Source organism: Frankliniella occidentalis, unplaced genomic scaffold, assembly GCF_000697945.3.
Source record: "Frankliniella occidentalis isolate FOCC.00 unplaced genomic scaffold, Focc_3.1 Scaffold30, whole genome shotgun sequence".
Taxonomy (NCBI): Eukaryota; Metazoa; Arthropoda; class Insecta; order Thysanoptera; family Thripidae; genus Frankliniella; species Frankliniella occidentalis.
Genome location: NW_026267160.1, coordinates 99,175 through 121,076, shown reverse-complemented (window position 1 = coordinate 121,076; position 21,902 = coordinate 99,175). Strand labels below are relative to the sequence as shown.

The 21,902-nt window shown below is 46.9% G+C and overlaps 1 protein-coding gene across 2 annotated transcripts in view; it reads right to left on the bottom strand.

The window, feature by feature from the left end:
* The window catches only part of LOC113213920 (uncharacterized), a 31,527-nt gene that overhangs the window by 4,069 nt on the left and 5,556 nt on the right, over window positions 1-21,902 (bottom strand). Inside the window, exons 1-3 of one of the 2 annotated variants that reach the window (XM_052265790.1) lie at window positions 13,043-13,151; window positions 8,191-8,332; window positions 7,912-8,116 (exon numbers count right to left, since the gene is read on the bottom strand). In XM_052265790.1, coding sequence (XP_052121750.1) covers window positions 7,912-8,116; window positions 8,191-8,317 — 332 coding nt within the window. In that variant the 5' untranslated portion in view covers window positions 8,318-8,332; window positions 13,043-13,151. Of the gene's footprint in view, window positions 1-7,911; window positions 8,117-8,190; window positions 8,333-13,042; window positions 13,152-21,902 lie in introns of those variants that run through there. The other variant, XM_026433146.2, reaches the window with a different exon arrangement.

Genomic DNA, 21,902 nt, shown 5'->3' with positions numbered 1-21,902 from the left:
ATCAATCTATGTCTGTTTGGTGATACTTAAGTATTACATCCTGATCAAGAAATGAAAGAAAACGAAAGTTATGAAATTTATTTTTTGTCATTTCACTTTCTTAAACGTTTGAATGTCCTAAAATTTAACTCCTCATTTCGTACAAAAAGAAAGAGGGAAACAGGAGGTTTGATGTCTTTATTTTAAACGTATTAATTAAATGCTGCTACTACTGCCAATAAAGAACGCGGTTAGTTTGCACTTTCTTATTCTTTCTATTCTTCTTTAAGAAATAATCTTTAATACTGAAAACGGAACGAAACGCCGTAGGCGAAGCTACTATACCTCCGATGTAGTTTGGTTCTGTGGACTAAACGGTCTTCTGGGTGAATACAGCGAGCTATGCTTGAAGCGCAACATAGTCGCTTGTAGAGGTGTGCGAATCACCCGTTTTCAGAGTCGAATCGAATCGAATCTGAACATTTTACCCCGAATCGAATCGAATCTTACTATTTCGAATGCGAATCGATTCGAATCATTTCCTTACATTCTAGGAGATGCTATAAGCCACAATAATGGGGCAGCCAATAAGTATAGGGGCTCAGATTCTCTCTAAAAACAAAGAGATTGGCAAACCAACCTCTTATTCAATAAAAAACCTTCCCTTTAGTATAAGTTACCAAGCGTGCGCTCCATGTGCACATGTCGTTCCGATTTCGAACTTCAAAATTTTGATGCGTCCGAATTGTTCGAGTTCGAAGTTGGCCCATTCCAAATTGAAGGCCAAAGTAAAAAGTTGTCGGGGTTCGGCCCTACAACGATAGATTTTGACAAGATGTAACCTTTGGTCTTAGTCCGAGGTCTCTGCGACGAAGCGCCAGTGAGCTGATTGGTCTGTTCGAAACGCCTTTTTTGGGCATCAGATGCAAGGCGTCATCTTGGAGCGCTCGCCACGTGCACCCCGCGGTGCCGACAGGAGTGACTCATTGTCGACGTAGGTCCATATGACCCCTACTTCTAGCTCAACCACCAAAATCCGCTGTCGGCCTGCCCCCGTCACATGCAGTGGCCTAAATGCCGCAAAATACAGCACTTAAGATTGCCACAAAAAAATCCAACTTGAGTAAGTGTGGGGTGCGGGGTGCACGTGGCGTTCAAAAATTGAATTTGAATTAGCTTGAATTGGCTTGAAATGAATTTGAATTGGAGTGAATTGGTTGAATTGTTTTTGAATTGGTTTGAATTATTGCGATTTTATTCTACTGAATTAGCGTGAATTGACTTGAATTGGACTGAATTAGTTGAATTACTTTTGAATTAGATCAAATTGGTCTGAATTAGTTTGGATTGGGCAGAATTAGGCTGGGGAGTTATCCACCCCTCGCGAGCGCTCCAAGACGACGCCTTGCATCGGGTGCCCAAAAAGAGCGTTTCGAGCAGACCAATCAGCTCACTGCTCACTTCGTCGCAGAGACCTCGGACTAAGACCAAAGGTTACTTCTAGTCAAAATCTATCGTTTTATGCCCGAACCTCGACAACTTTATTTTTTTGGAATGGCCTATTCGAGGTGCCTTGTTTCGAGATCGAAACGAATCGAATCGAGACAGTTTCGATTCGATTCGAATTAAAACTGTTCGCACACCTCTAGTCGCTTGGTCACCTTGCTCCGACTTTTACCGTCCCTGTAATTCAAAGTGTGATACTTTTCACACATTTTCGAGTGATAAAATGCCCGGAGTGATTCTCTTGATTTATCACTCCTCGGGGAGTGATGAATTTTTATCACAAATATTGTGTAATACTTATCGCAAAATAATGCGATAATTCTGGATTTATTGCAAAACAGTTTGATGCACATTGCACAAAACTATGATACCTCGAAGTATCGCTCAAATAAGTGATTGTTATCACAAATGTAAGCAATGAATTTAATCTTGTACTTTTTCTGCGATGATCATCACAACATCGTGCAATACATATGTATAACAGAAAATGTGCAGTCAGTATCACACTGTGATTTACAGTGGTGTGAACGTACCTACGGCTCGCACACCGTTTACTGTTAAAATTTAACATCAAACGTAAAATGTTGATATAAAACACAACAGTACTGTGTTGTATACTTTCATAGCAGCACATGCTTTTTAAACAACACATTTTGTATTTCAGCATTCAGTAACTTTTGCCGCTTTTCCCAAAATAACAAGCACGCCTGCCCTTCCGCAAACCAGAGTTGCCAGCTCCGCTTCACTCCGCCGGCAACTCCGTTTGATAGGGGCTGGGCCTGCGGCCATTTGCGCGATTTGCTGAAGAACATAACCAAATGATGTGGCGTGCCGTTGGCCCGCTAAAGACCGTCGTCTTTAAAATTTGCCTCTTAGACACGAGAAAGGATTGTAACGGTGAAGCTCCGTGACTACGGCCCACCCTTGTGCTTAGCAAAAGTTTTTTTAGTGGGGGGGGGGGGTAGTTTCTTTTCTATTTTGTGATTTGAGTCCTTCTTCCACAACTTCATGTTCATTGCAGCAATTTTTACCTTATTTTCATCGTAAAAGACCCTCCAGCTCCCAAACGGTTAGAGATAGAGCCAAACGAGGGAAATTTTAGCCAGAAGGAAGAGCCACAACACCCAACAATCAAGTTTTGAAGACTTCCCTCTTTTCCAATTTTTAACCCTGCTCAATACTTTAAATCAAATAATTGAATGATTATCTTTGTGTGCATTCGAATATTTGTTAAAACTTCAGGGGCCGATTAACGCGTTGGCATTTTTCTTTTTCTGCGATGATCATCACAACATCGTGCAATATTTCTGTATCACAGAAAACGAGCAGCCAGTATTCTACTCTGATTTACAGTGGCACAAATTTTGTCACTTATGAAGACTACCCCGCATTTCTGTAAGACACGATACAAGCAAAAGAAAAACAGCGACAGATAGAGGCGAACAAGAAGATAGAAGAAGGAAAGAGTGACATTGACGTCTAGAGACGGCCGGCTCAAAAATTGACTTTTTAAAAAATCAATAACCACAGATAACAAAATATTTCTTTCTTTCAAATTTTTTTTTATGGTCTCCTTATGGGTAACTCGTGAAAGTAGAGTCCCCTGGACGAAAATTACTTAGACCACACGTTACGGGTTGAACCACACCCTCTTTTGGGCTTAAGGGTCCCTAGATTATCTACTATCATTAAAACGTTGATTTTTACATAACAATCTGACAAAATTCGATTTGGTAATGAAAACCGTTATCGAACAGCAGAAGTTTAATGTCCCTAATTTTAGAGTAAGAAGACCCCGACAAATGGTTCGAGTGTCATATTTTGGGCTCGGAAGACCCTGTTCCCCTATACCCTCTCCTTAACTCGTCTCGGGTATCAGCGCCGCAGGCTTAGCTATATGTGCGCCAGGGGCGTCGCAGCGTAACAGTGTTTCGTGAGATGTCACGAAGCCTGTTACGCGAGACGTGGTCTTGCGTACATATAGCTAGTATTAAATCGTGGAAGAAGTTACGACGCCTGCACACCAGAGGGTAGGCAAGCCGCTACAACGGGTGTTTGGTACAGTTAACGCATTTTTGCTATGGCACAATAAAACGTTATGCTCGCTCGCTATTTGGGGCTCGATAGCCCTTCGGTCCGGCCACCATACCGCGCAGGCGTTGTTCCCATATCGACAAGTATGGAAACATCAACATATGTAGGGACGGGTCGATGGCCCGTATCAAACGCCGCCGGCAGGCCAGGCGAGGCCCCCTCCCTACTGGACGAAGTTGACGGGTGGAGCGAAACGGAGCTGGTTTGGTGGAAGAGCGGCAGGCGTGGGTAGGGTATTCCAGGCTATCCAAAACGGAAGTAGGAAAAGAACAAACTCACTGACTTTTCTGTTTCCGTGATGGCTCTGAGCTGATCACGTGTCACGACGGCGTTTCAGGTATGAAAAACCGTCAGGTCAGTTTCGAGCTCGACTCCATGTTTGAGAGGTTAGAATCGGACCAAACTACCATGGCAATTTCTCATACTGAGCGGACGGAAACAGATTAATCGGTGAGTTTGTTCTTTTTCACTTCCGTTCTAGATAGCCTGGAACACCCTATTAGGGAAGGTTCCCCCTGTCGTCTCTAGAGAGCTGCCTGAAAAGTAGGCAATTTGCGACACGAAACCCTTATCTGTAGGCAACCAGCAGTGCACCCCCCCCCCCCCTCTCCCCTGTCAGCCGGACCTTACTCCGCGCCTGAAGAGCGGGCCTCGCTTGTTCCACCTTCACCCGTGAGGACACCCGTGAGGACACCTGCTTCCGTGACGACACCAACACCTTTTGCCAGCGTGCCTTTTCGACTGAGTGGCTCTACACGGTAGAAAAAAGCCCTGGGATTCTCAGGAGTTTTCTGCATTCCCAAGAGGAATTGGGAAAGCCCCAGGGGATGCTCTGGAAACGTGCCTTTTCCCCCAGGGGATGTCCTGGGTTTCCCCGTAGCTCCTCTAGGAATAACTGCTTGTTTCCAGGGCATCCACTATGGGTGCGAACCGGTGCGAACTCTCCCGGGAATCCCAGGACTTGTGTAACGACCACGACCGGGAAATGACCATGAACCAGCAGCTGTTGCTCGGACTGTTCGAGTGACCCGAGCATGCTCCAAAACACCAACAAGAAAAACCTCTACTACTCCAACGGCGACCCCGGTGTCCCCGCTTCATGGTCTGGACGCAACCACAACAGCCCTGTACGTCGTCGTCTCCTACGTGCACTGCCTGCAACAGGACATGCATGTTTCGAGTTACTTGCGTGTCCTGCGGCAGGGTCATGCACTTTGGGTACACGACGGCAGGCTACTGAGACCTGCGCAAGCGCTCCAGCACAATAGAACAACAACCAGAAAGAAGGACGCCAGGGCCTCCTCAAGCAGGCCCAGCGTATGACGAGAGCCACTGCAAAAAACTTCCCTAGATCGAACCTAGGCGTGGCAGTGCCAATGGCAGACCCCGACCGAGCAGCAGTCGAGCACGCGGCTCATACAGGTGATGGACAACGGCCTTTCACCGTCTGGGAAACAAACATGGTGTACTCGGTCGTGCTCTCAGCCGAAACCAGCTCACCGTGTCGAAGCACAGGTTCTTGGATGTAGCGAGTGTGCCCCTTGACCGCCTGCTAACAATTAGATTGATAGCAACATCAAGCATGACGAGTTGTCAAGGCTACACTCGCTGCAACTGCACGAAGGGGTGGGTGGCACCCGGCAGTGCGGCTGCTTAAGGGCTGGACTTGAATGTAATTCCGAGTGCCACGGCAGCACCGGGTGAAAAACAAGTAATTAGAACATTAACAGCATCACACCATGCAACCCCTACTTTCCCACCCCTCCCATCCCATCTCTCGGTCGGTCATTGTCCAACGTCGGTCGGCCCACGTTGACCGGCCATGTACAGGTCAATGTTAGTTGTAGCCGACATCGACCGAAAAGCATTGGCCGATCCTAAGATGGACCGGTCCAGGTTGGGATGGACTGGTCACCGGACCTGGTCCGTAACATCAACACAACATTAAATGACATAGTGCCCGGCTAAAGTTGCACACTGCTTACAGGGGGAAAACGACGTCCTGGTTTTCATGACCTTTTGGAAAAAAACATGACGTCTTATGGAAGAAATGCATGGGAAACGTCATGAAATATCCGTCCAAAAAAATTTACCTTGCAAGCAGTGAGCAACTTCTTGACATTATTTAATATGCAAGATCGAGAGTTGCAAACATTGGTGTGCAAATTTTGCCCACTTGTCTCACTAGTGTAATATAGTGATAACGTATTTAAAATTGATTTTACGTTGACGTCGTCTTTTCTGCACAAGCCCCATGTTTTAGAAAACGAAACGACGTAACAATCCTGCCAGCGAGTTCTCTTTTTATACAGTAACCACTTCTTTAAATCTTGTTTCTAACGGACTATAGGTCAAAGAATTAATAGGAGTGCGTGCGAGTAAGGACGACGACCTTAACGAAACACTCTCATCTCCGTACTTTCTAATAATTTGATGCAACTGAACTACAGCTAAAAGGAATGAGCACCCCCCCATTACCTTAAGCCGCAAGGCTATTCAAAAAATTCGGGAGTCTTCCAAAGTGACTTCCAAATCTAAAACACGAACGACTTTGTACGTCGACCTCTTAAAATACGTGTCTTTACAGAGCTGCCTTGTGTCAGGGCAACGACAAACAGCCTGGGGGTTTGCCTACTTGCTCGAACCGTCCCCGGTGGAACGCGATTACTTTTAGAGCGCCTGTTCAGGAAAATCACGGAAAATTTCCACACCGCAGCACTGATTGGCCACCAAACTTCACAACCACCAAACCTGAAGGGGGGAGATGGAGCGGCAAGGAACACGTCCGACCCCTCCGCTCCGTCCTCCGGCACGCGCCTTATAAGCGCTAGAAAACTTTACGAGAGTTTTCTAGCGGTGCGTGCCTAATAGGCACCCTAAAGGTGTTCGCGTTCGACCGGGGGTACCCCTAATAGAGAATAGACGTCTATAGATGGTGATAGTCTAATGCCCATGTAGGAGTCTAGCAGGTCTGCCTGTGTAGACGTCTCGACAACGATGTTCACAGGATGTCAATTATACGTTTTCTTACATCTTTTTTGACGATCCAGTCTATACCACCAGGTTTGGCACGTGGGGGAGCGGTGCGTTAGTTATTATCGTCCTAACTTCCCCCCGCCGGCCAACAATCACTACTGTGAGCTAGGCCACGCCCCATTCAGGCGCTCCCAGCCCCACAAACAATATACACTCAACACTCAACACTCCTCCAAACCTGGCCTAAAGGTGGCCCAGGCCAGGGCGCTGGGCCGCCGAGGCCTAGACGAGCCTAGACTCCAACGACGTGCACCTCTGGTTGCTGTCTAGCGCTCGTCGAAAGTGAGGGTGATTAGCACGACGCCGCTCACTCGTCCAACAACTGCCTGGTCTCACAAGGGAACTCATAAATGTTAGTCCCCGACGAGGTCCCCGATTTTGTTCCGCCTTGGGGGTTTTGTAGGGTCATCGTCAGCAAAGACGGACGACAACAACGCATAAGGCCGGGAATCTCAGAACAAAAAGTCGTAACTCTGGTTCAAGAACGCAGTAACGCGTTTAATTTGGATCATCCCCGGCCAAACTACCCCCTCGGAATTACAACCCCTGTTTGAATATCGGCCATTTTGGACCCTAAGGGTTGAAGTGAAACCTGCTACACATAGTGAGTGCGGAGTGCGTTGCATACCGTGCGTCCAGGCGTGACAATTTCAGGGAAGGTTCTATTTCTGTCAAACACTTCCGTGGTGGCGAACCCGCCGCACTGTTAAAAAAACTATTGTAAATTAACAACGAAAGTGTAGTTCAGTTTGTTAGCAACACATGTTGTTTTTTAACAACACATGTTGTAAAATAACATTGATAAAAATCTTGGAAACAAAGTTTCTGACCAAAAACAGTCACTTTTGTGATGCTCCTGGGAAAAACAGTTGTAATATTTACGAGTGTGTTGTTTTTGAACGAAATGTGTTGCTAACAAAATTAACCACTCTTTTCTTGTACATTTACAACAAAGTACTACCAAGTAGTTCCTGTGGTGGGCCAGTATAAGCCAAATAACACAAGTATCGCAAGGGGTCAAATGAAAACAACATTTGTAGTTTATTTACAGCTGTATCGTTTAAAAAATTGTTGTTTTTTTACAACATTTTTTTAACAGTGCGTCACCATCTTCAACCCCTTCTTAGGGGGTGGACACCCTCCAGTGTCCCTCGCACCCCGTCAGAAGGGGATGAAGGTTGGGGTCCATGCGCATTTCTTAAAGAACACCCCAAGGGTAGCGGGTTTGCACATTGTCACTTTCAGTGCTCTCCGCACTCACGATGTGTTAGCAGGTTTCAAGTGTCGTATGCTTACCGAACCAGAGTGCTGTCAAATTTCAGGTTAAAGTGAGGAAAAGGTAACGGGTCTTCCAGTCTGAAGATGTAGTCAAAGATGAGCTGGTAGATGTGGTCAAAGATTCCTTTAAGCATAGGCGCATATGCTTGAGCCTGCGATCCCCTTGTGATTCCAGCGCTGCCTCTGTCGTGCGTGGAAGAGAGCTTCACAAGATGCAATGATACTGGTGTGGAGGTGGGACGAAAAATATATAGGTTTCCGGTGGAATTGCCAGGTTGACAAGTTTCTAAATCTTACACTTTGCCAGACGCTGCTCGTGCACTGCAGAGAGGGACGCTGCGGATGAAGCTGCGCCGGAGCCTGTGGAGCCCGCAGCTGCGATCAGCACGGTGATCATCACTGCGACGAGCAGGAGTGGAGCCATTCAGCGGAATTAAACCTTGAGCAGAAAGAACGGAAACTTGGGCTAGGGTATTCAACTTTCTTTGGAGATAAAATCTCCGACGGCAGCTGTCCCGTCGGAAATGGAAACCTTCTACATGGAAATGGTGCTGTGAAAGAATGTGGGAATGCGGGTGTGGCCCACTCACCACATGAGCCCACAAACTGACCAGTCGTATTAAACTTATGCACCTAACAATCTAACTTTGTACCAATATTTAAGAGAAGGTAAACCTACAATTCTCTTTGGACAGTCGGCCTTATTATTAACAGTGCCCGCGCCCGCGCCCGCTCTCAAAATCGTGTCGTATAGTTCAGCCCTTCCCCGCTGGGGCGGCTTTATTAAATTGGGCACGAACTTTTATCAGCAATCTTTTAGTATATAGTCAACATTGAAAACCCCAAAGATTGAACAGATTCGGGAATTTACACTTGAATGAGTCCCCTTGTAAAGGAGACCATAAAAAAGCCAAAAATTCCTACTTTTTGGACCAACACCAGGATTTGCACCAGGCGTTTCGTTGTCAAGGAGTGACCCCTTAGATACCCTGAAATTTGTAGACCTAGCTCACATCCGTCCTTTTACACGGACGACGGACGGACAGGCGGGCGCGAGAGCGGTTGCACAAGCCCGCTTTAATGCTTTTTTAAAAGCAGAAGGGCGGGCTAAAAATATGCAAATACTGCCAAAAAGGTCAAAAATCGCAAGAATTTGCATATTTCCAATTCCTAATGTCCGGATTGATTTGTACTGTTAACAGACAGATTGAGTTTAAAGATGAGCAATCTAGCTATAAATGACCTCGTGTCTGTGTGTGTGTCTGTCTGTCTATTTTCGCTAGAAGTAGATGTGCAAGAGACTTGAAATTTTCAGAGTATCTTATTTAGGTTCACTCCTAGACAACGGAACGCCTACGGCGAAGCCTGGCAACTACCCCTAAGGGAGTAAAGAGGGGTGTCAAAGAAAACAGTGAGAAAATAGTAAGTTGTTCATTTGTACGCGGTTCAACAGTGTTTTGTGTTGGCCTATTCTGTCAGTTCATATTGCGGCATGGCCCCTGCGGTACGGATTGGCATGGAAACCCGCAACACTGCACAAAGGGGTTTGAGCACAGTGTCGATTGTTGGCGCGGTACTAAGGTGATGTGGAATTGCACTACAACAAGTGGTCGCGGCGACCTGACGCTCTGCCCCCACGTGCGGCTCGTGTTGTAGAAACGGGTTCGATTGAAAAGGAAGCTAGGAGAATCTCTTATTATCAAGAATTGCACCAGAATCACCAGAATCTACGCCAACAGCGTATGGCGGTGAGCAGTGGGGTCAGGCTAGTAGAGCTTAGCGCAGCTATGAGAGGCGCGGCCATGCGAGTGGCCACTGTATGTAAGCTTGAATTGTATTTTAATTAGATAGCCAAATAAATGACAAAATAATTTTAAATTTCAATTTAATCTGAGCATGAGCGGTTAGTAAATTTGGTTGTCTTCCTTGTTCAATGTACACAATGACTAGACTAGACGCTACCTGAAATTTAAAATATGCACTATTTAGCCACATTACAAGAGGAATACATTCAAAGAATAAATATACCGAAAGGAGTCCGAAGATCGGGCAGTCCGAATGTCACCCGCGGTACAGTCCGAAACCACATCCCGGACTTGCCGAAATTAGTGCCGAAAAGGAATCTAATCAGCACCCTTATCAAAATATTCTGTACCGAAATCAGTCCGATTTTCGGACAGTCCGAGACGACATCCCGGACCTTGCCGAGAATACTACCGAAAATGTGTCAAATCAGCAAGTTTTCGGACTGTCCGAAGGCCGCGACCGGGCGTCTATCGGACTGTCCGATGCCCGTGCCCGGACGTCTTCCGGACTAGTCCGAATGGTCCAACCGGCTTAAAAAAAGCTGGACGAGCGGGATTCGTTCCCTCACCTGTCGGTCGTCGGGTCCCTTGACCGACGCTCTTACCAACTTTTTTTTTTTTTTTTAACAGTCATGCATGGGCCAGATCGCAGGCTCTTATGCCTTTGATCATTTAGGGACCACACCACCGGGGGGAGGTTGGTGTGGGGGAGGTTTTTATTTCATTTCAATCAAAGAGGCCGAAGCCCATATCATCATCTTTGATGGCTGACTTTTTGTTTTGTGACGTGAGTGGTGATGTTTCTTTTCTTTTGCGTGTTTCAGGTGCTGGGGGTTCGATGCCGGTCCCAACTCGCTGCAGCATTGCTTCCCTCCTTTTGTGCCACCCGAGACACGTCCCTCCGCTGCGGACATGCTCGGTGACATCCTTCACCAGGGTCATCATCTCAAGATTTTCAAGTCCGTTAGCATTCTTTGCCATCACAGTTTCAAAATTGAGGATCTTCTCGAACTGGTCTTGTTGGTGCTCGGTGAATGGCTGGTCTTCTGCTGGAGACTGTGCCACCGGGCTGGCGTCTGAAGTGACGTCACTCGGCTCTGGCTGAGTGCACACAGGCGCGGGGGCCGGACCATTTCTTTCTTCTTTCCTTCTCTTCCTCCTCCTTCTCTTCTTGCTCCCCCTCGGCACCGCATTTCCGGCAGGTTTTGGGTTGGCCGTCGTAGAAGATGAGTGCTTGAATTCCTCGGATGGTGGTGTACGACGGCACATGCTTCTTCAGTTCAATTTTTACAGCCCGGATCCCGTTCTTCACTCCCTTTCCCTCGTAGTTCGTCCACTTCTCACGCAAGACTTCTTGGATGCGTCTGAATGGCGACAGAGCGACATGGACGTGCTCATTGCCGAGCTCGACGGGCAGACGAAACACTCGAAGAACCTTCGCGCCGATCCCTCCCGCGTCCGAAACGATGACTTCCGAGACACGGTTGGGGGCTTGATGCTTGAACTCATAATAATTCTTCTCTAGGATCATGGAAAGAAGTTCGGGGGGACTTGACCTTGACGAAGAATTTGCGGAGTCCGACTTCAAGTTGCAGCGCCTCAACATCTTCAGTCTTCAATTTCAGGTCGCAGAAAACAAAGCGATGGATTTCAGCAGCGGTCACAGCAGGGGCATTCTGGTGAAACACGGCCACGAACGTGTTACGCCTCCAAATTTCTTCACACTCCATGGCCCGAACACGTGGAAACTAGAGGTTAGGTAGCCCCAGCAGACGACGCACAACACGCCGCTGCGCTCCGCTCGACCCGTCCGCTCCCTTGCTGGATATTTAGGGTCCACTGTCCTGTAACAATCGGGGTGATGACCTGGATCTTTGTCGTGCCCTCCTTAAGGCCAATGGCTTTCAGCACGATTTTGGTGCTAGCCCAGTGGCCTAGTGCGTGGGCCGCAGACACAAAGGCATTGCCAGTCTTCTTACCATACTTGGCAAGTAAGACCTTCCCAGTGTATCCTTCTGCCTCGCCCTTCCTGCCTCCAACATGGTGATTCATAGCCCACCAGTTGAGCTTGGTGGCAACTATCACGCCGGCAGAATTGGCGATCTCGTCCTTGGTGACCAACTTGTTGATCTCCTCGGCATGTTCATTACCGTGAGTGACAACATCGGGGTCAGCGGCATCTTGGTCGACAATATCACCATCAAGGGCTGAGCAGAGGCCTCCGGAAATCGCAGCCACAGCACCATTGACGCACATCTTTTGGCCATCTGCGTCGTCCGCGAATGTCTTATGTGCCCATGCAGCTGCTTATGAGCACTTGGCTTCCGTGCTACCATTTTTTAAGACAGGCAGCTTACGCGTGACATCCAGGGACGCATCTGTTCCGGCTGCAATGCCAATGTCAAGGCTTCCATCAACCTTCGGGAGGTTAAGCTTGAGCTCATCCACCATAATGGCTAGGCGCAAAGGTCCTCTAGTAAATCACACAACAACTTTCGTAGCAGGACAGGGGACGAGAGCTGGCGGCAGACTGAGCTACGCTGACGGCTGAGAGGAGACGAAACAGGAGAGCCTCTTTAGCTGGGCTCAGAATCTCTTCCGAGACGAGCGCTGTACACAACGAACAAATCAGCGCATAGTCATGCGGTTTTCGGCAAATGCTTTTGCATCGCACGAAATGTTCTGTTCAGGTCATGATGAACGACCTTCTTGAAATATAAAATATGCCTGTTTAGTTTACTCAAATTTAAAGAGGCAAATTGCCCGCACAAAATAAAATAAAATTTTGTCCGATATTTTTCCTGGCGCTTTCAGTGCTCAGCAGAGAGTTGAATATGTGTAATAGGTGGATTAAACAAATGTTCCATATTTTATTAAAAACATTGTATGAATATAGTTTGCCAATTTTCACAAAAATTGTACAAGTCTTTTGTGTTTAAACAGCTTGAGACCGTCCTGTGACGACCCGGGTTGATAGTCAGACTGTCTTCGGACGGTCCGGACCGGACTACCGGACTTAAGGGACTGTCCGGTAGCATCGGACTTTTTACGGACAGTCCTGGGTGCTGAGGGCTACTTTCGGACAGTCCGGTATCGGACTCGGATTGCTGACTGACTGTCCTGGAACATATTTAGAAGTGTCCTAGACGATCGGACTGCTTTTGGAACAGTCCCGGACGAGTTTCGGAATGATTTCGTTTTATAAGGGCAAGATTCCGGTACAGTCCGAAGTGCGCTGCCCGGGCGCCTTTCGGGCTAGTCTGAACTAGTCCGTGCTCTGGACTGCCCGAAATATGTCCGTCGAGTAGCACAAAAAAAGAAAAGAGCGGGATTCGATCCCCTACCTGCCAGTCTTCTGCTACTTATACTATAATGCTCTTTCCAACTGAGCTAAGCTGACGGCTGAGAGAAGGAGAAGATACCTCAGGAAGGCCTCTTCAGCCAGGCGCAGCAGTCACTTCGAGGTCGAGCACTATACAGAACGAACGACAGTGCATCGTTATGCGGTTTTTGGCTAAGGCTTTCGCATCACAAATACGCTCTGTACAGAGCATGGCGAACTAAATTTTGCAAATTAAAATGCGCCTGTGTTTCATTTACTTAAAATATCGGAATTAAGTTAATGTATGATCCAGCAACAATTTGGTGTACTAGAATGCCAATAAAATGTACCTCGTTCTATACAGTTTGAGAGGCGCTTTTAGTACTGAGGAGATACTCGTTGCTCAAGACATAATGCGTAAAAGGTTGGCGTATGCATTTCATATTTGACTAATATAGCTGCTTGGTTTCAATATTTAGTATAAGAAATATAAAAGTCTTGAACGTGCTCGGCCAGCCCGAGACCATGCCGTGTCGACAGAAGATGATAGTCGGCTCACTCGGACTGTCTTCGGGCTGTCCGGTTACCACCAGACTTATTTCGGACTGTCTTCGGGCTGTCCGGTTACCACCAGACTTATTTCGGACTGTCTTCGGGCAGTCCGGTTGCGACCGGACTCCTTTCGGACTGCCCTAGCTACCTCGGGCTTAAATCGGGCAGCTCGGTCGGACTCGGACTCCTAACGGACTGCCCTGGAATACATCCGGGCCTGTCCGAAGGCAATCGGACAGACTTTGGAACTGCCCAGGACAAGTTTCGGTACAATTTCGTTTCGTAAGGGAGCTGTAAAACCATAAGTGAGGTGAGCTTCAACACAATCTGTGATCTAAATATAGTCTATATTAATGCACGGTCAATCAAAGCAAGAAATACATTAAGTTAAATTGAGACCGCCATGCAACTCCTTGGAAAAGTGGATATATTAGTTATTACTGAAACCTGGCTCAAACCAGGAACAGAAAATCATTATAATATCCCTTCTTATGAAACTGAGCTTCTGTGCAGACCTAACAAGAGAGGAGGAGGTGTAGGTATTTATATTAAAAATGAAATTGAGCATATCAGAGTTTCAGAGGTGCAAAATATACATGACATTAAAAAAAGTATAAAATCACCATTGGAAATGAAAATCTCTACATCTTTGGACTTTACAACCCTCCTGACAATAATTTGGAAAATTTCCATGAGGGATTAATGAATGTAACTAAACCAAATGAGCCAAACACCCTGATTGTAGACTTTAACATAAATGCACTAAGTGATAGTACTGAAAGTGTCATGAACTTAGCGGCCTTAGAAAGCTTTGAACTCTGTAATAAACTTCCAAATAGAATTGGACTGAATGGACGTGGAACCTAATTGATAACGTTTTTGCTAACTTTTATGAAAAGAAGATCTCTATTCACAACATCAATACTGACATCAGTGATCACAACCTACTAGTCATCAGCATTCCGTTCAATGATACCTTAACCAAAGAAGAAAATGATTTACCATTAAATTACAAAAGATTTAGTTATGCCAAGCTATTGCGATACATAAAGACCAATGCTTATGAATCTAGCAATGAGAATGTTGAAGACTACTATGAAGACCTCTTCAAATATTTTAATATTGGGGGACCAGCACATTCTGACTTGGAATCCAAATCCAATCCGTCCTCGGATTCGCCGTCTTTTCAGCCATTTCAGAGCAAGAGGTCGATGTAATTAAAACACGGCGTAGAGAGGAGGACACAGCAAGATACTCAGAAAGGACTGAACCGAATACACTCTTTAAGGGCATGCATTAGATGAATGATGAATGTAAAAAAAGGCAGTGGGCGGATGGCTGTGTGGGGCATGTGCCGCAGACTGCTGGAAAGAAAAGAACACGTTGTGTAAGGTGTTATGTGGCAAAAAAGTGAAGAAAAGACAAGAGCGAAGTAAGACGTAACTGACAGGGTAGCTAGGCTGCTGTAGCTAGATAGCTAGGCATTTTCAGTTGTATGGGATGTAACAGTGTTTAAATTGGCTCATTCTATACATTAAATAGGCACCGCAGAAAGTTCGGTTGACCACCAGAAAGGTTGGTGGCTGTAACATTCTAGAAATTTGCTTCATTTCGCTCGCTGTTTTGGGTACACTCAAGAAAGGGGCGGTAGGCGGGGCCTAGTACAGTGTCGATTGTTGGCGGTACTGAGGTAATGTGGATCTGCACTCCATGCAACAGGTGGTCGCGGCGACATGACGCTCTGGCCCCACGCGCGCGGCGCGTGTGGTAGAAACGGGTTCGTTTAAAAACGTTAAAGCTAACGCTGACGTGAAAGCAGATGACTTTTGGCGATTGGCGTAGAGTTTTTGCTCTTAACTCTGGGCGGCAGAGGCGGTGCCCCAGACAAAGGGAAAACCGGGCATCTGCCGGGCAACTATCGGGCACCTACCGGGCAACTGCCGGGCAACTCCGGGCAACTCCCAGGCAACTTCCGGGCAACACCTGGGCAGCATTCGGGCAACTACCGAGCAACCACCGGGCAACCACCGGGCAACCACCGGGCATCCACGAGGCAACCACTAAGAAAGCCTCGACTGGTGATACTAGCGTGGTGCCCGGGGGCTGTTTGGTTGCTTGGCTCGGCACCACACGGCGTGTGAGGGCAACGGTCGGGCAACCGTCAGCGTGATCCGAACAGCCTTGTGGAGACCGGGGAGGCCACCGTCTCGCCGCTCTGTTGGGCGGGCGGCCTGCGTCGCCCCTGCTGCTGAGGCAACCGCGGCGGGGGTCCGCGTACCCTCGACGGTCTGCTACTCTCTGTGGACCAGCTGGCTGTTCTGTTCATGCATGGTGTTCACTGGGGTGCGACTGGGGCGGGGGTTGGGCATGGGCATGAGCCGCGGAGAGGGGTGGTGGGGGGTGGGTTCAGGCGAAGGGAGCCCCTCGTAGCCCCGCGGCTAGCCCCTGCCGTCACACTTCAAGTTTGTATGACCTCTACGATTAAGGTTGCCCACGCCATGGGGTGCCGGCCCTAGTTATGAGCCCTGAAGTGTCTGCCACCGGGCAACACGCTTGTATCACCAGGCGAGGCTTACTTAGTGGTTGCCTGGTGGTTGCCCGCTGGTTGCTCGGGAGTTGCCCGGAGTTGCCCGGAGTTGCCCGGAGTTGCCCGGAGTTGCCCGGGAGTTGCCCGGAGTTGCCCGGTAGTTGCCCGGTAGGTGCTCGATAGTTGCCTGGCAGATGTCCCGTTTTCCCTTTGTCTGGGGATGAGGCGCGACGGGCACGGCAAAAACGTCAGCTTGGTTTTCAAGCTGAGAATACCAGTTTTCAAGCAGATCGGGTAAAAACAAGCAACCCTCATTTGGCGGCTTGAAAACCAGTACGTTTTCCAAACAGTTCTGCTTGCAATCCTCCAATTCGGCTTGTAATTATTCAAGACGGTCGGTCCGCCTGCTTGGATTTCGAGACGGCGGCCTGAAAAACAAGCAGAACTGCTTGGATCTGATTCCCTCTGCTCGGAATTCAAGCTGCGTCGCAGACCCGCCACGATTTGAACGGACGCAGTTTCGCACTCGTGTACGCTGAGTAGTGGAACAGGGGCGCCATTTGGACATTTTCACCTCATTTTTGTCAAAAAAGGCCCCCCAGCACCCAGACGGTACAAGATAGAACCAAACGGACGGCATTTTCGTCCTTAGGACTCTACTTTCACGAGTTACCCCTTAGGACCCCATGGGTGATTCTCAGAATACGGGCCATTTGGGAGTTTCTAAATTTATTTATTTTTTTGTCGAATTTGCTAGGTTTTTGGGTTGCAATGGTTTTATTTGCCTTCAAATAAGATACGTGTAAAGTGGCGATAGCTCAAATCACGTACTTCTAGTACAATGTTAAAAGACCATATTGTGGTCACGTTCAATCAATGATAAAACTCAAATATTGCCTCCCGCACCTTTTAATTAGTCTTTTGTTTGCTCCACTAGTGTGCCGTACTTATGTATTACATCCAGAGTCATCCCCATTTTATGCGTTTTAGTATGACTAGAACATTGCAATAAATAACTTGTTTTTCGCCCCGACACTGCTCCACAGATGCCCAACCTCATAATTTTCAGTTCTAAATTAACCCCTTACTACATATTTTCTCATTAGGTCATTACGACGCGTTACCTGTAACTAAAAGTTATTAAACAAAGGTCATACCTACAAAAGGGGATACGGAGTTCACAAGTCAGAAGGTACTAATTGAAGCATTACTAATCCGGGTTAGCCACAAAAGAAGCAGCACATCAAAACCTTCCTTTTCATCGAAAGGGGGATGTGATATGACGCAATCGTGCCTGTGTGGAGGCGACACGGTATTCACACTGCAAAAGCGTACCAGCCAACTTTCGAATTTGAAGACAGTTTTTGACGATGACGAAGTAGGAGCTCTGCTGATTGCTTCGGGGAACATTAATAGTCCCTACAGAGTAGTACTGTGGGCGTAGAATTGTTACTCTACCTCTGCCAAGTTTGACGTCAGTGCAAACATTGTGAACTCCGTTACTTTTTGAAAAAGTTAGTGAGAACGACTTTGGTCGTCTCCTGACGAAATATAGAAAAATATTTCCACATCGAAATTCATTCCTTGCGTTCCCTGGATATGTCACTCCCGAAATGCAATGTGCCTTAGACGACTATTCCCTTAAAACTGTCCGGAATTTGGCAAAGTCCGCATGAACTCAGACATTAGGAACGTACTGGAGTTCACATTTTGACCATTTAAACTGCTCTAGTCACCTACTGTTGCAGTATTCTTAGGTTTTTAGTGTTGCACCAGGTAGTATTAGTGCTTTCGAGTATCTAGATGGAATAAAAACCTTTTCAAACCATATCACATAGTTGTGAAGGGCCGCGGAATCTAAACGGCCCGTATTCTGAGAATCACCCCATACAAAATAATTGAAAAAGAAAAAACATTTTGCAACCTGCGGTTTATGATTTTTTTGCAAAGTCAATTTTGGAGCTAGAATGCTCATCTTCGAACTCGATCTGTCTTATTATGATAAAAAACGACCCTGAAATTCCCAGATCGCTCTCTCAATTCCTAACGTGCGGACAGACAGACAGACAAATAGAAAAACAAACAGAATGAAACCTTTCCGGTCAGTGGAGTAATGGGCTTCGCTAATTGCTCAGCCAAAAATTTTGTAGTCAGGAAGCAAATACTTGTAATCCGTAATAACGAAAATTTGTAACCTCGTATGTTAGAAAATTTTGTAATCTTTTTACTGAAAAAACTTCATATCAATGTTACAAAATTTTGCACTGATTTTTTAGCGCGCTCTTTTGCTTAAAGCTATAAGCGGCCTTATGCCATCGCCCCTGTGTCTGTCTGTCTGTCCGTTTCCTAAGAAGGACGTGAGCTTGAGGTTTGAAATTTTCAGGGTATTATTGCTGTCACTTCTTTACAATGAAACGGTTGGTGCAAATCCTGGCAACCGCCCTTGAGTGGGCCTGAGGGGGTAACAAAGAAATAGTGGTTGGTCCAAGAAGTGGTAACAAAATATTTTTTTTATGGTCGCCTAATAGGAACCTTGTGAAAGTAGAGCCCGTAGAGCTTCAATTTCGTCCGTTTCTCTCTATCTCGCACCGTTTAGGCGCTAGTAGGAGTTTCACTCACAAAAGTGGCCCAAAAGTAAATACATCATTTTAAGAAAATATTTGATGGTCTTCAAAGGGGTAAATAGTGAAAGATGAACCCTCTGGGCTAAAATGTCGTCCGTCTGGATTTCACTGTCAACTTAGAAAAGGGAGTTTTTCTTACCAAAGTGGCCGAAACAGAAATATTTTTATTTTTTCAGAAATACACTTTTTTCTGAGAAGTATGCCGTCGGTTCAAAATTTTCTTCTAAGCAGGAGAGTGGGCTTATTTTATGGTGGCACACCATTATAAAACGAGTAAACTTCTATGCAAAAAAACAAAACAAACAAAACAACATTTATTTTGTTATTCGAACACGTTCGAAGTAATTCAGACTATGCCTGGAAGTATATTTAACTTCTTCTAGGTCTAGTCTTAAGTATCTTTTCATAGGTGCGTTATTGGATCAATAAGCTAACATCAATAATTTAGAAGGGATTTGGCATAACTTGCATGTATTCTTCAAACTGCGGCACACACAGCCAAAGATGTTCAGCCAGGGGTCGGCAACGGCCTAGAGAGCGGGCGGGGCAGGGCTCGAGACTCCCCTTCCTGCCCCCTTCCACTGTTTACCCCCACCACCTAACCTGCAGATCCGCCGGTGACCAGTGTTTGAATGCAAGTTTTAACAAATATTGAACCTAATTTGACAAAACCAACTTGTTTTCGGTAACTTCGGTAACTACGGATCTTAAAAATATACCCCACAGCACTCTCATACACGTTTATGTACGATAAATCACAAAAACAAAGTCAAGAAATGGCCCGTCCGACGCGCAACCTATTTGGGGGAATCTTATGTGCGAAAACAAAGCAATGGTTTCGGAAACGGTCTGGAATTATCGACGCCCAAAGGTTTGAAGTGTGCAGTTTCCATATTACTTACCTCAACAAGCTTCTCATTGATTTACAAACAAATAGTTTCTTTCACATCACTCACTGGACGCCAAGCAGCCGGATTTGGAACTTGTGAAAATCCCTTTGAAATCCCTTTTTTATGAAATCCCTCCGAACTCCCTTTTGGCCTCGCCACGCCGTTTTATAGTGAAATCTGAAAATGGTGAAGGAAGGTTCCTAGGCAATTTTTAACATGACAGTCGTGATCACATGGTCGGGAAGTATCCTATGTATGTATAATGTATATGTATATTAGTCGTTAGGTGCAAACTTGTAACTTATCTCTGTCGGTTTCCACGCCTATACTATCCACGGGATTCCGGGGGGATTTTGGAAAGGATTTGGTCTGATACCAAGCGGAATCCCTTGTCCCTGTTTTGACCCGTTTTGGCAAGTTTTCGGGATTTGGGATTAGGGACTAAATCGGGATTTGAAGTTTGGGACTAAAATGGGATTCTTTTTTCTATTAGGGTTTTGATTACGAAGTAGACAGCCAAAGGTACCTGGCAAAAAGATGGTTCCAAGCGGTCCGTCACTCAAACGTTTTCCGATAGAAGATGTATTGCACCGTAAAAATTCAGCCCAAGCTAGGCCCGCTCCCTGCCGGACCGATTTGCCGTTGGAGCGAAGCGCAGCTGGCAACTTGGTTTGGCGGAAGAGCGGGCCTAGCTTGTTTTAGAGTGTAGTAAACATGATTCCAAGCAGAAGGAATCAGATCGAGGGGGAAACGACTGTTAAACTTTGTGTCAGCCGGATTACGGATTACCCGGATTACCCCCAGAGTGTCCTCCGGATTACGTTGCTTTTTCTCTAGGATTACCCCGGATTACCCCCAAATTTTCTCGGATTACCCCCAAATTTCCCCGGATTACCCCGGATTTTTTAGAATTTCCTCGGATTACCCCTGCCGGATTACCTAATGGCTGTCAGCCGGATTACCTTAGTCGTTTCCCCCTCGAATCAGATCCAAGCAGCTCTGCTTGTTTTTCAAGCCGCCGTCTCGAAATCCAAGCAGGCGGACCGACCGTCTTGAATTACAAGCCGCATTGGAGGATTTCAAGCAGAGCTGCTTGGAAAACGTACTGGTTTTCAAGCCGCCAAGTGAGGGTTGCTTCTTTTTACCCGATCTGCTTGAAAACTGGTATTCTCATCTTGAAAATCAAGCTGACGTTTTTGCCGCGGGGCAAAGGGGCAGCTAGGCGTGGCATTGAACGAGGCTTTGAACGTGGCTTTGAACGCGACATTGAGCGCGGCGAGCGTGGCTCGGTGAGCATGGCGCGGCGAGCATGGCGTGGCGTGGCGAGCGGGGCGCGGTTGAGCATGGCGTGGCGAGCGGGGCGCGGGGGCGGGCGCGTCGTAGCCCAGCCGAGCCCAGCGTGGCATAGCGCGGACGGGGTCGTAAATGAGTCGTCAAGCTGCGACCGAAGCATTTACGGCTGTTCATTTGGGCCGACCAGAGCATAGGGCTGCTCAGTGTGAACAGCACTACAGGGCACGGGCGGACGGCGCGGCGTACGGCGGGCCGCGACGCTGCTCGAGCATCGCACTGGGCCAATACAGATACGATTCAACGGCGTTTAAACCAAGCTGCTCGCTTTAACTGACGAACTTTACGCCTTAACTGGCGAAGTTATAACTTTACGAGAGTACAAGCTGACGACAACTGCGTATCATCTGCTAAAAATCGGTATACCCGAGCGCATTTTAAATGAAAATATAATGAATTCGAAGGATGATTACTCGTTGTCCGAGGTATGTACGACCCCCGGAACCATACGCGCCGCGTACTTACGCCCTACGGTCTGAAGGGGGTGGGGCGCACGGTACGGTAGGCTATTCCACAAAACACGAAGTGTTGAAAAGTCGAGTAAGTAATTTGCTATTGCGTGACCGTTCATAATGTAAGATACCACAAAAAATTTGGGCCCGATCGGATACGATTTAGGGGTGGTACACGGGCTTTGAAATTCATAAAAAACGCCTAAAATTGTGTTAGCCCAGCCGAAAATTCCGGTTACGGTTACGGCCAGAATTTACGATTACGGCCGTAATTTGCTACGGTTACGGTCAAAATTTACGATTACGGTCGTAATTTGCTCCGGTTACGGTTAAAATTTACGATTACGATCGTAACCGGAGTCTGATTACGGTTTACACTTACGGTTACGAGTGAGCTTACGAATACGACCGTAACCGTAGCCCGGTTACGGTCAGAAGTTACGGTTACGAGTAATGTGAAACGATTACGATCGTAACCGGAAAATAT